This window comes from Hippocampus guttulatus, chromosome 7 (assembly GCF_054856545.1).
Source record: "Hippocampus guttulatus isolate MCC_2025c chromosome 7, RoL_Hgut_1.0, whole genome shotgun sequence".
Classification (NCBI taxonomy): domain Eukaryota; kingdom Metazoa; phylum Chordata; class Actinopteri; order Syngnathiformes; family Syngnathidae; genus Hippocampus; species Hippocampus guttulatus.
Genome location: NC_141267.1, coordinates 12,953,686 through 12,967,177, shown reverse-complemented (window position 1 = coordinate 12,967,177; position 13,492 = coordinate 12,953,686). Strand labels below are relative to the sequence as shown.

Sequence of the window (13,492 nt, the reverse complement as noted above, 5' to 3'; positions counted from 1 at the left end):
ACACCGTGCTTTGCTGTGCACCGAAAACACAGCAACAACCTTTTCTGTCAGGTAAAAAAACTATGGAAAAAAACAAAATAAATATACCTGGTCGTTTTACACGCTGGCGTGTACTTGTCATTTACACCCTGAAGCGTACTTTCCAGAACGTACTACGGTATGGTTATTTTTCATACGGAACCTTTTTATTGCGTTTCCATTGCAAAATCGCCGACCTAAATCTTATCAAATACCATTTTGGAATGCTTTGGTAACAGCCATTTCTTCTGTGCTGCGGGAAGAAAACAAAGCGGTATAAGAAGAATACTGTTTGATTTACAATGGAAGAAGGATTTAAAGCTGTGCAGCCATCTCGTTACTTCCGCGTCCCGCATTGTAGACGCATAATATTCCCGCAGGAAGCACAGTTCCAAATAATGTGCGTTTTTGGGACGCAAGGACATTTCTCAGTCAAAACAAAAAAAACCTATGGTAAATCTTTTTTTCCAGCAACGATCGCAGTTTAACCATCGCTGCCATTGTTGTTTTGATCTCGCGTTAAGTAATCTCGCGTGACGAGGTTTCCGTTCTCGCGAGACGAGATTGGCGAAATCGACCTTCACCTCGCGGGAAGCAGACGATTGCCAAGTTGTGTAACGTTAAAACAAGTGTTGCGAAAGTTTATTGTGGAGATATCACAGAGGAAGCAGCTAAAGTTGGATAGTTTTTGGCGATGATAAGTTGACTTTGAGAAAGCCTTGCATCATTGGAAGCAGAATACAGAGAGGAGAATTTATTAACTCAAAGACTGAACCATGAGATGAAATAAGAACCTAGTTCTCAGCACATCTTGCATGCCTGAATTATGAAAATGTTTGCAGCATTTGTTTATAAGAAATAAACCTATTATCAATGTACTGTATATTGTTGGTGTTTGTGTTATTATCATTTGCAATTGAATAAGTAGACCATTTCAGAATTCGAAATTTGGGACTCTCTAAATGCATAATGGGACTCATACTTTTCTGATCAGCGAGTCCCTGGGACTCGCTGGGGGTAAACTGTAAGATGATCACTGCTGTGCATACACCACGGTACCATGTAGCGTTTATTTTATTTCTAGAATTAATTTCTCGCCCGGTATGTTTAATTGTCGCCCTTTTTACGTTGCTGACACAGCTGTTGTCTTCCCGCCAACATACCCCATAGCCGTCATGGCTAAGCGAACATCACTAAACCACTTGTTGAAAATTCCGATTTTTGTTATTCTACTGTTCTTAGGAAAAATACGGTGTTAAAGAAGAAAAAAAAAGATTTCTATTTTGATGGCAACATCCCAGTTAGGAAAAGCTTGCCTTGAGGCGCAAAGCTCCTCCTTTACCTTCAGCTGCTGTGTTTCAATGAACGAGTTTTTCTTCTCTGCGTGCTGGAGGGCCTCTGTTGACACCACCTGGGCCCCAAAGGATAAGCAGGACCTCTTCGGTCTCCTGACACCCTCTTCCCCTTTTCCTAATGCATGAGCTTCCTTAGTCTATTGTCCCGGTACCCCTTTGCGCATGTATTATGTATGTGCATACATGCATACGCAGCAGTACAAACGGGTTTTCCTCTGTGGTTGGACACTTCTCCTCCAGCAGTCCGCCCCGCTGTGTAAATCCCTCAGCTGGGGTTTTTTATTTTTCAGTCAGGCCCCTGGAGGGATGCCATGTGCCCGAGTCTGGCACGGAGGCTGATTGAGGGCCCGGCTTGCTGCTACTGGCCGCCTGTAAAGTCCACATTATCCATGATTGCCTCTCAATGAGTTCACAATAAAAGTGCGCCTCATTCGGCGCACTCCGCGCCGCCAGACACACAGGGTGTTTGCTTTCCTGCGCGGCTGTTTTTAATTTTTATTAACCCACTTGGACAAAACATCAAGTCAGAGAAGGATGAAAAGAAGACACTGCTTTCCTTTAAAAGCAACTCGTGTTATTATACCCTGGCAAGACAAGAGAAGGCTCCGCAGGAGAATGGCAAGCCTTGTGAGGTGAGCCTACAGATTGGATTGATAAGGCCGGTCTGTGCAATTACTGCTTTCATGGCCTCTAACCTCTGCTACAGGGCCAGTCCTTAGTCTATCATCCTCAGTCTCTCCTCACCCTCTCCCTACCCACAACCCCCTCACCTCTGCAACCTCACTCGTACAGTATCAGTGTATTCACTTGTGAAGCACCGCTGCCCTCCATTCCTTTGCCATCACTGACCGTCTGTCTTTCATAGAGGCATCATTGTGCCCTTGGGTGGGGGTGGGGGGGGGGGAGAGATCCGTCGAGTGCAGGCGTGTGTGTGTGTGTGCCGCATTGCTGTTTATGCCGCGCAAAGGAAACAAACATCTCCCTTTTACTCCCCGGATTGGCAGTTCATATATTGTGCTTGCGGCAAATCTCCTTAGTCCGACAGTTATTGGAATTAAGATTTTAATTAGGAAAGGTTTTAGAGCGGCACAAGCTGCATGAGCATGATCAACAAAAGGCTTGTCGGAGGGGCCCACTGGCAGGAAGGCACGAGTCGACATCTTGCAGTCACATCAGTCCTGTCAAATTCAGAACAAAGAGAACCCGCCGGTGTTTTACTTTGCGTTTCCAATTCCACAAAACTACAGTATATTTTAATATTGTAGCATTCATTTTTGTAAGGCACGTCACCATTTTGACCTGGGGTTCAACTGTATTACCATTTGCCGTATGCGTGTACTTTTTTTTAAAGAACCAGTTTGTTCCCGATCTTTGTCTCGAGTCCACCTCAACCGCAGCAATCAAAAGTCGAGCAACCAAGCCACGTGACTTTTGCCGATTTTTCCAGATCACCCAGAATTCTCCCCACAAACCAGTTGACACATTTAAGTGTAAATCAGATTAAAGCCTGTTTTTCTTGTGACTAACATTCTCCGCAATCAGCCCCTGCAAGCTGGCCCAGGAGACCCTGGGTCTGTCTGCTTCGCTGTTTTGCTTGGCCGTTGGTTGCGCGGGTGGAAAGATGGCTCTCAAATCTTTGACAACCTAGAGTTACGGTTGGGATGCAGCACTCTTAATTTATCGTCACACTTCCAAAGCCTTCCTTTGGGAATACATTCAATGCATGAGAAGTCATGATTGTTGTTGGCTTTTGGGCTTTGCTTTGGTGCCCTTCGGGGACGGTCGTTTGCAATGATGCTAAGAGCTTCACACGTCATACGCACGTGAAATATATACCGCACCTTTTTGTTATTTTAGACACAAGTCAAGGAAATGTGGCTCGCCTGCTTCTCCGTGTCTGAACGGCGAGTTTCCCGGCTGCCTCTCGCAATTAACAGCCTTCCCGTGGAGCTGGATCGAGGAAAGAGACAAATCTGTCGGCTAGAATGCTTCGGAATCTGTTTTTTTTTTTCTTGCTCTCTTTAGAATAATCGAACATTCATAGGCTTTTCATCTTCCGTTCTGCAACCCCGCAACGGTCACAACGCTCTAGTCTCTCCCCATCACCTGCTCGGCTCAATGCATACGCATAAATGCATGTGCACGCGAGGTTCTCTGTAAATCTGCTCCGTACTTGATGGTATGTTGTGAGTATAAAACAGATCAACTCAGCGCTGCACTGCAGGTTCTGTCAGACCAGAATTTTGCAGCGTTATTGACACCCCAGAGATCAGTCCAAATTTCTTCCTCAGCGCCTTCACGCAAGATCCTGCGTTTGACTTAATGAAAGGGAGCATCGGTGTAACTCTTTACAAAACTTAGCGAACTGCGACTCTTTCTTTCGGCGCCGAAGGTCGGCAGGAGTTAGTGTTGGCCGTTAAACTTTGCATCCCTGCGTTGTGAATTTCCCTCTCTTGTTTTCTTGTGTAGTGCGTGAGGCAAGATGTGTGTGGATAGTAGCCTTAAAGGATGTGCACATGCGGGAGAGTTTTCAAAGGACAAATGACGATGACGGGTCAGTAACGACAAATGTGCCAAGGCGAGAGAAGAATAAGGGAGTGGCGAGGAGGGCCATCATTGCAGCGCATCGATTTTACCTCCATCCTTAGTGTCTGTAATGAGATCTAGTGGCTGTGGTTTTCCGGAAGAGCAGATTTGTCACCTGCGGCAAGACACTACGTCTGAGCGGGTTGGTGGGAGGTTGGTCAAGAGGAGGGGAGGATACTCGTGAAGGAAACACGCCAGATGAGTTAGGGATGAGGCTTGGGGATGCTTTTAAAAAAGACGAGGGCGAGTCATGAGGATCAGACACAAATGATGACGAGGGGGAAATCTCAAGAAAATGTCTGTTGAGAGAACATAGCTAATTACTGCAGACAGTCTGTCTGGACTCGTCTCCATGGTAACAAGATGGGCCAGCACGGCCGACCAGTTTGCAGGAAGACGCAGAGAAGGAAATCAATGAAAAATAACAGACAAAGCCCAGCAAAAAGCAGCGCTGCGTGATGCTACGCTTGTCTTTGATAGTGTTGTTGATCACAAACGCACTTTGTCCACCAGATCGTTCTGATCCGCCTCTTGAAATACGTAAAATCGAGTGCTTGCACATGTTGATACATTTGGCTTGCATCAAGCTTGGATAGAACAAATTTTTGCTGCTTTCCACGAGACAATGTACACGTGCGTACTCACAAGCCGTATCGTGAGCATGCTTTGTATTTCTTGGGAAATAAGTAGTTACTGTTGATGGAAAGTTAACAACTTGGCAGGTTGAGGCATGAATCGAGATATGCAGACAAATTGTGTGCCAAACGTGAAAGGTGGGGTAAAAAAACTAAACACAACTGTTCATTTCTAAATATATCCATGAGATTTCTAATGTAAACTCTTTTTTTTCTGATATTGCCTGCAGTGTTGTTTTTTTTTGGGGGGGGGGGGGGTATAATTGTGTCAGATAGATGTGGCAATACTGGCCATATTGGAACCTCCCAAGTTGAACGCAATCGATTCTGAGATACTGCCCACCCTCTGATTTGTTTTTAACCGTCATAGGAAATACTGAAATTTAAATCATGTTTACCACAACATTTAACACAACAGCAAGGTAACATGGCTGACTGTAATACAAGTGTAAAAAGAAGTTCACTATTGTTTGCATAAAACCAATAAACTCTTAACACCTGAGGGTACATTCCATTTTCTTCCCCAGTTATTAAACTCGAGTCCGTTCAGATATGGAGGCGTCGGCCACTTTTTTCGTGCCTTTTGCCAATGCTAAATTGAAATTCCCCTTAAGATCATGGTTACACATTTCCTCTTTGTCATCACCGGTCACCTTCTCTTATGGCTTCACATACAAAAACATAAAAGAAAAGGCCACTCTAGAGAAGTATTTTTTGTTCCTTGAGGATTTTAGTAAAATTCACAATTTCCTGACTTACATGAAATTCTTAATTTTTTGTTTTCTACCACAAGTGTCCCTTGTCCGTGCTTTCACTTTACCTTCACTGATTGTACAGACATTTGTTCGAGTGTTTGTAATAATAACAGTTTGACCGTGATCATTTTGCCTCGCTGTTGGGTTGTGATTGTTGTGATAGAGAAAACTTTTGTTCTCCTCCCAGTAGCAGTCGCCGAGACTACTCAGTTTCTTCAACCCGATAGGACGCATTGACGCGCTCACTGGAAAAGAAACGTCGATTTGGACACGCCGTACAATAAAATCTTGTACAAATATAATTGTCATTGTAATTCCTACATGGACCCGTACAGCATGTTCTCGTGCGCTTTACTGCTCAAACAGATTGGAACTTTGTCACATATGTGAACCTCTTAGGTTGCCTTGTTTGGAAAGTCGCTTGCATAATAGCCATCTTTATCTGTGTGTCAATAACCCTGAGAGGGAGTGGCTGCTACGCAGGGAAAAGAAACGCTTGGGGTGCTGTGATCTACCCTTTGAATGTCGGCAGGCTCTCGATGAAGGGAATGTGCGGTTATTTTGGTCTGGGGACAATAAACTAGATGATACATAGATAGTGGGTAAGCTCGCTGACAAATACGCCATCTGATTGACATGTGTTGGGCATAGAAAGGTAGCGCGTGGGTCCAATTTTTTATTTTTATTTTTTTAAATACTAAATGCTAGTTGTTGAACAATCAAGAAAGGAGGTTCTTCTCGTGTTATTTTATGTGGTAGCCTGGCTTCACTTTTATGGAATACATGTGGGATATACCATCCCCTTCTGACCAGTCAATCTTAGTTGTTTTTGTTTACACCGCTTACGTCTCTCTCCGCACTCTCCAGGCGACTGTCTTACATCAGGTCTCCGAAGCATTTATAGCAAAGCTTTTGAAGCTTAGGACTCCCACCGTGGCCAAATATAGTAAACGTGAATCCAGCAGCCATGTGAGCGTGTGTGCGGATGGCCGTGTGCGCTTGTGTTTTCCAGAGTAAATGGCTCTGGGGCAAAAAAACGTGTTTGTTATTGTTCCCGGTGCTTCGCCTGCAGACAACACTGCCAATTAAAGGGGCGGTTTTATGTGTGAAGAGCAGGAAGTGTTGCCGTATGTGGCCGATCGCGATTGGCTCGCCGGTCTTTCCCAGGTTCCTTCCCTGTTGACTGAGCAGCCGGGGCTCTTTATTGCCGTGAGCCTGATGAAAGGTAAACACAACAAACCTTTGATTAGGCTTTGCATTTAAAACCCTTTACTGGAACTGCACGTGTGTAAGCGGCGGGCAAATTAGTGTGGGGCACCGAGATTTACGTACGTGTGTGTGTGTGTGTGTGTTTACCTTAATTAGTGATAAAGCTCTTTTGGAATATCTCCTCTGTGTTGCGAAATCATTCGCCCATCCATGCCTTCTTCCCTCCATCCCCCATCCAAGCCAGCATAAAAACAAAACAAGGCGCATGAATGAAAGTGGGAGGGGTTGGCTGGCCTAGAAAGGCAGGCAAGCAGATAGAGCGATAGATAGTGGTGCAGGGTGAGGCGGTGGCAGAGAAGAGGAAAACAGAGGAGGAGGAGGATGAGGCCAGCAATGAATGAGCGAGCTGAACGGAGCATGTTTGGCATAGCGACCAGCTTGTGGAGCCGGGCAGGAGTCACCGGTGTGGCGCTCTTATACTCCTGACGCCACATCCCTGCGCCTACATTATAAATTAGGAGAGCACGAGAAATCCCCCGTGCAGTCTGTCAATCTTATTCTTAAAGCGTGGTGCAGAGTAAACAACACTTTTCATGACCTTGTATTTATGCATCTGAAGCAAAGCCGGAGACTTGTACTATACATGCTCAAATTCTCTTGAAGTAGAATCAGTAGCAGGGTTTTTTTCAAGCTTGTTGACTCCGCTGCCCCCTGCCTGCCACAGCAAGGCCAGGGTTAACCCTGGGCGGCTCTCTTGCCTGACATGGAAGAGGCCATTGAATAGCTGCCTCCCCCATCCAGCAAACACATTGGCTAAGACTGAGGGTGGATCTAGGGCACGAGCGGTACTCCGGCATGGAGTCTTGACTGGAGCCGGATTGGCAAGCGCAGCATGTACACACGCTGCAGACAGTCGAGAGGGGGGGAGGGCGCAGCATTTTCCTCGGCCTCGCGCAAGTGGCGGCTTTTGTAGCTCAGAAAATCTGCGGCGACCCTCGCTTTAAACTTAGGTTACCTTTCTTCAGCCACTCCTTTTCTCATTGTTTTTTACTTTACCCTTCGAAAGCGTTTCTCTCCCCTGCCTTGACCCCATCTGTCCTTTGCTTTTGCACAGGCAGCACAACAGGCAGGCCTCCCGGAGCTGTGGAAGAGGGTGGGGTTGGGGGGTGGGGGGTGTAGTCCTGACTGTATCTTTGGCAATGTGTGCTCATGTGAGCCACAATGAGTTTGGCATCCCACTGAGGCTAACATAGAGTGCCACCATTTTCCTATAGCTCATTTACTGTGTTACAACACTTCCCAAACAACCTTTTTGTTCATATAGTTTCAAATGGTTTCAAATTCTATGGGATGAATCATAACCTTGAAAGTCAACCGCAATCCATTCTTCCGAGTGGCACTCAAATAAACCACAGTAGTCACATAAGCGGAATTTAGAAGAAAAAAAAACAGGAAGTACAAACTTAGCAAAATCAAACTAACAACTGGCTCTAAACATGGCTTAACAGAAGCTAATGCTGCTCAGTCTGCTCAGCCATTCTGCCGTCTGCTAGTGCTCACTCACAGACACCGAAACACACTGTAACGTTGGATAAAAGTCTCGGACACCACAAGAATCTTTCTGCTTTAAATGGGCGTGTTTATGTCCCGGTAACTACGGGTGGATTTGTTTCTTTTTGCATCTTTCTTCCCTTTTTTAATGAATTCCATCTTGGCGGTGTAGACACTATTAATATGACTTGTATGGATTGCTTAAATGTACCAACTTTTTCTTTGGTGCACCACCACAAAAAGTTAGTTGGGGGTTTTTTTTTCCTGACATTTTTGGCCTTAACTTAACCGCGTACCGTTGAAAAATGAAGATACCTAGACCCTCAAATTGGTCGTCGTCTCGAGCCCCGCTGGTTATATAAAGCAGGGTAAAGGGTAGGTTTTGAAACGTCAATAATAAGCATCCACTGGGGATGACAAATGAATGCTGATAAGTAAAGATCCAAGAGTTTATTTTTCTTTATCTCTTGATTACTGTTTTGTTAACCGAGTCCATCATAGACTTCGTAAACCCTTCCCTTTAGGTGATTTATTATGGATGCCTGTTTTGTTCACAGCAGGTTAGCATGTGCATTTGGTAGAAAGGTCAGTGGCTTGTATGAGATGTAATCAGTCTCTACTGGGCCACAGATGAGGCAATAACCGCCCGTTTATTAGATCATTACAGGGCACCGGTCGAACCTGAAGGCTAATCCAATCACATTGACACGCTGGCTCTCGGACCAAACGTTGTTTCCCGATAGGTCAAATGAAACTTGACACGAGCAAATGACATATAATGTTCAGCCCTTTGGCAATTAAAGTTGTCTCCGTGGCGCTGCTCACTGGGGCTGCGAGCAATCAGCGGTCATTCACTTCCATTTCTGCGTGCGAATTGCAGCTGGAGCTTGTCGAATTGGGTGCGCTTCAATGGTCATTTGTGTTAGCATGTAATGATGTCCATTTAGGCAAACTCAATCGGAATGTTCAGCCTTTTGCTTCACCGTTATGTTTGGTAGCAGTGCAGATACAGAACGAAAGGTTCTTATTGCCCACCGATGTGCAAGCTGGTCTTAACCACCTCTTTTCCTTCTCCCCTCTACCTCTCTTTAGTGTGCCTGGACCGCTGTAAGCATGGCGCATGTAACCTCCGGGGCCAATGCTGCCACGACCAGTGCTTGGGCAGCTGCTCGGAGCCAGGCAACGCCAGCAGCTGCGTGGCCTGCAGGAACCTCCAGCACGCCAACACCTGTGTGGAAAAGTGCCCCGCTGGATACTACGTCTTCCGGGGATGGCGCTGCGTTAGCTTCTCCTTCTGTCAGGTGTGTTGTTGCACTGATATTACCCATGTAGCCCTTGAAAGACTCCCCTTAACTCATTTAGTACCAGCCAATTCTGGACCAAGTATGAAAAGACGTTTAAAAACGTCTTTGGGAGTGAATGGGTTAAAGATGCATGTCTTGAAGAATTGTTTTGTCTCTGCCGCTTCTCTCAGGCACTCCACAACCAGTGTAAGGAGACCAAGAGACTGAACCAGGGCCGGGAGTCTGGTTGCCATGAATACGTCATCCACAACGGCGCCTGCATTCCAGAGTGTCCTTCTGGATACACCACTATAAACTCCTCCATGTATGTCTGACGCACGCACGCACATGCCACCATCAACACTATTGATAGTGGCGACTGGCACATGCTATCAGTCACCCACATCAAGTGTCATACCGTCTCCACAGGCTTGCTGCTACACTGCGTAAACACACTCACTCGCACACAAGCAGTGATGACATTTGGAAGTTGATCAAACACGAAGGCGGATTTTGGTTTTGTTTTTTTCCTTTTCCTGTATTTGTAAAACGTTTACTCGAAATCATTCGAAAGGTATTTATTTAGTGGGGACAAAAACCAAAGGCCAGTGTACACGATGCTCTTCTAACAGCTACATTTAATATATTCATGAAATAATGAAATGACTTCCAATGAGTCTTATTTTAACTGGAAGTGTTTAGTATTTTCTAATCATCCCATTGATTATGGTGTCTTATAAATCAGGGTTTTGACATTCTGACCTGAGGGCGGCCGAGTCCATCATACTGGCGTATTAATATGATCGTAAAACCGAAAGGTTACAACCTTTAACGTCAGCCTATTGCCGTACTAAATGGACCTTTAACATACGTTACTTAACATCCGGTCCGGCTACAGAATCATGATTGTGGATGACTTACCTGTGTAAATTAGATCTTGTCACAATGACAAGAGGAAAGAGCTGTGTTTTTAAAGTGAGGATGTGCTCCCGAAACTCCCTTGACTGTGAAAGTCTCGATGTAAAAATAACCACGGCTACGAAAACGATTAACTCTTATCGCCAACTACAGTACCTAGTGATTTTGAATTACCTCTTGCGAACATTTGTAGTCGTTGGCCAAGCGTTGCTTATTTTGGAAGCCGGCTTGCATTATAATGCCAGATTCATTTTGCTGCCAATAACTGATTAATTTCCTGTTTGAAAGATTACTCAGTGACTTGGAACTTGTTCACTTAGGCGGCTTAAGTGTGATTATTTCATGTGAAGCAAATGTATTAAGGATTTTTTTTTATTTCTTATTTTGGATTTAATCAGAGTTGACGATTGCTGTCGTCAGCATAAGCAGTGCAGATGCAATCCGGTTGACTGTACATTCCTTTGATTAAAGTGGGTAAAGAGGCAAACCACAGTGTTAAAAGAAAAAAAAAAGTCTGACATGAGTTTTCTGCACGTATTAAAGACCACAGAGAGCACATCAGTGGATTTCATATTTAGATTGGCCAACTGTTACTAAAAGAGGAGACTTATTCCAAAACATTCACACAGGTTTGGACAGGAAGCCTAAAATGTATTGGGTAAAGTCCTCCTGTTGTCCCTTTGTGGCTCGGAAAATCTGACATGCGTTTAGCAAGTGGCAGGCCAAGATGAGTCTTTCGTGGGAAGAGAAGCAATTTTTACTCGTGCAGAGACATTAGTGGGGTGTGGTGAAGGAGGACAGATGGAAGAGGGAATTAAAAGGACAGCGCTTTGTATTTGTGTTCAAATAAGAGAAGGTTGTCCCGAGGATATCTCCATCATGTGGCTCAATAATTAAAAACGTTACCTGGATGCAAGCATTTCTACCCTTGTTCGCTGCGTTGTGTGTTGGTCTAAATGTTTTTGCTTGTTTAAAAAAGAAAGACAACACACTCTGGGCTTTTAGTTCATTTAAGTACATTTCAACCTGCTATAATGGCTTTTTTTTTTCAACATGAATCGTGTCCATGTGTGCATGAGAGTGAGCGACTTTTCTCTCTATGATTCCCCAAAAAGAACGTTGCATTACGAGTCTATCGTACTCCCTCGGGCAGACGCAATAGGGGCTCCCTTTGAGAGTGTGTGATTTTGTATGCTCATACGCACATTATCCAAGAGAAGAAGCGTTATAGAAAGTGGATGGCTCGATGGAGGCAATATTTACTGGAACACTTTCGCATTCTCGTCATTTGAAGTTTGGAACACATCTTCATGTTCAATGCAATCAAACATACTTAAACTTTAATGCCATCGATCCTCACTCTCTGCGTTTTTTTGGGTCGAAGAGCACAAACAAGTGGGACCCAAATTCACAACAGCAGTCGCGGAAGTACCCAATAAAAGTCGTTTCCGCACAAAGAGTTGGTCAACAGCGGTTCTGGCTAACAGTCGGGAATCGGAAGGAAAATAGGAAGTAGAAACCAACCGAAAGGATGACATTAAACGTGACTTAACAGAAGCAACTGTCATCCATATGGCTACTGGCAATTATCTCCGACTGGCGTGACACTGGAACACATGTTGATGTTGGGCAAAAGTTCCGGAGAAACCACAATTGTGTTGAGTGCTTTCAACGCTTGCCTGCTTTTTTCCTCTTGCGACTATTCTTTTGTTGAGAGGAGTTACGAAACGTTTCATGTGTGCTCTCGCCCTTTAGTTTTACTACGGTGCTAGATAGATGAAAGACAGATCAAGTGAAGCAGTGCAGTTGGAAAAAAAGAGCATGTTGGTGTGTGACGCATCTGGTTCTGCCAGACCTGCATCCACTCTTCCAGATTTTTCGACCAGACACCGCTGCCCAAGTCACCGGGTTCAACCGGACAGATAAACACTGGCCCTTTAAGAGCTGCCTGCTGTCTGCCTGTGTGTCTGTTTTTTTCACTCCAACGGGCCAAAACGTTCTCTCTTTCTACGCTGCAACTAGAGCGTTACTTCTGAAGGAGCTGAATATATGATTTTCCGTGTGGAAGAGGGGGCAAAAAAAAAAAAAAAGAAGGCACAAAAATACAAGCGAGATTTGCCTCCTACCGTTGTTTAGTAGACATCATTGCAGAGTGTTTCCCAATTTGATAATAAGTCATAAAGCGGAAGCACTTATATAGGTTATATATATTCAGTGGTGGATCTTTCCTTTATTTAAGGATGAATATTCAGGAAACTGTAATGGGCCGTTTGACCCAGTCAGCTGTGACGGAAAAAATCCACAACTGCATTCCATCGTGAGCCCCAGGTGGCAAGTGGAGTCGAACGGTCGAAGAATTTTGTGTTCTACCGTCTCTTGGGTGTGCTTCCCAGGCAAAGGGCCTCATAATAACATTTGCGTAAACATAATATAAAATGGCAATTCATGCATGCTGGCTTGGTCTTACAGCCCCCCCCCCCCCCCCCCCCCCCCCCCAGCATTCTTTGTTCGGCATAACCAGCAAACAAAGAAGCTGCTTTGGAAGTGTTGTTAACATTCATCACAACAGTGGCCACCACTGGAGATGTCAGTACGGTGAGAGAAGCAAAACTCTACAATACTGCACGGCTTCTTGCTTGAGATCTGAGGCAGATCTTCTGAGGTAAAGCTGTCAAGGCTTCAGTCGGAATTAAAAAGCAGGATTATGTTTCTTTTGAGAGGCCTCATTTGTGTATGAAACGTTATCCTCCATGCGGTTGTGCGAGTGTGTGTGTGTGCGCGTGCGTGCGCGTGCGCGTGCGTGTGCGTGTGCGTGTGCCCGGGCCACTTGCTGGACGAGGTTCGCTTTTGTGAATGGGTTTCCTGAAAGGCGGCACTATGAAGCCCTCCGTTCCGAGCGCATGCGATCATATGTGATTACGTGCAGGAGCGCACGTCTGCAGTGTGAGAAGGCCGCTCACGCATTCTGGGGACTGGAGCTGGTGTCTCACTTTTTGTTGTGTCTGCAGCCGTACGTGATGATGTATGCGCAGAGGATGAGGAGTCTTGCGCCTGAATCCCCAGCATTGTGCATGCCGTGTCTTTGTCTGATAATTATTTCCAGTATGTTGACTTTGAATTATTTACTGTATTAATTGGGATTTGTGATCAGTCTATTTTGGATATGGCTTGTTTGACTTGAG

At 45.1% G+C, this 13,492-nt stretch overlaps 1 protein-coding gene across 1 annotated transcript in view; it reads left to right on the top strand.

Annotated features, from left to right (window-relative positions):
- The window catches only part of insrb (insulin receptor b), a 69,563-nt gene that overhangs the window by 35,187 nt on the left and 20,884 nt on the right, over positions 1 to 13,492 (top strand). Inside the window, exons 3-4 of the mRNA XM_086116235.1 lie at positions 9,202 to 9,410; positions 9,584 to 9,717. Coding sequence (XP_085972361.1) covers positions 9,202 to 9,410; positions 9,584 to 9,717 — 343 coding nt within the window. The remainder of the gene's footprint in view (positions 1 to 9,201; positions 9,411 to 9,583; positions 9,718 to 13,492) is intronic.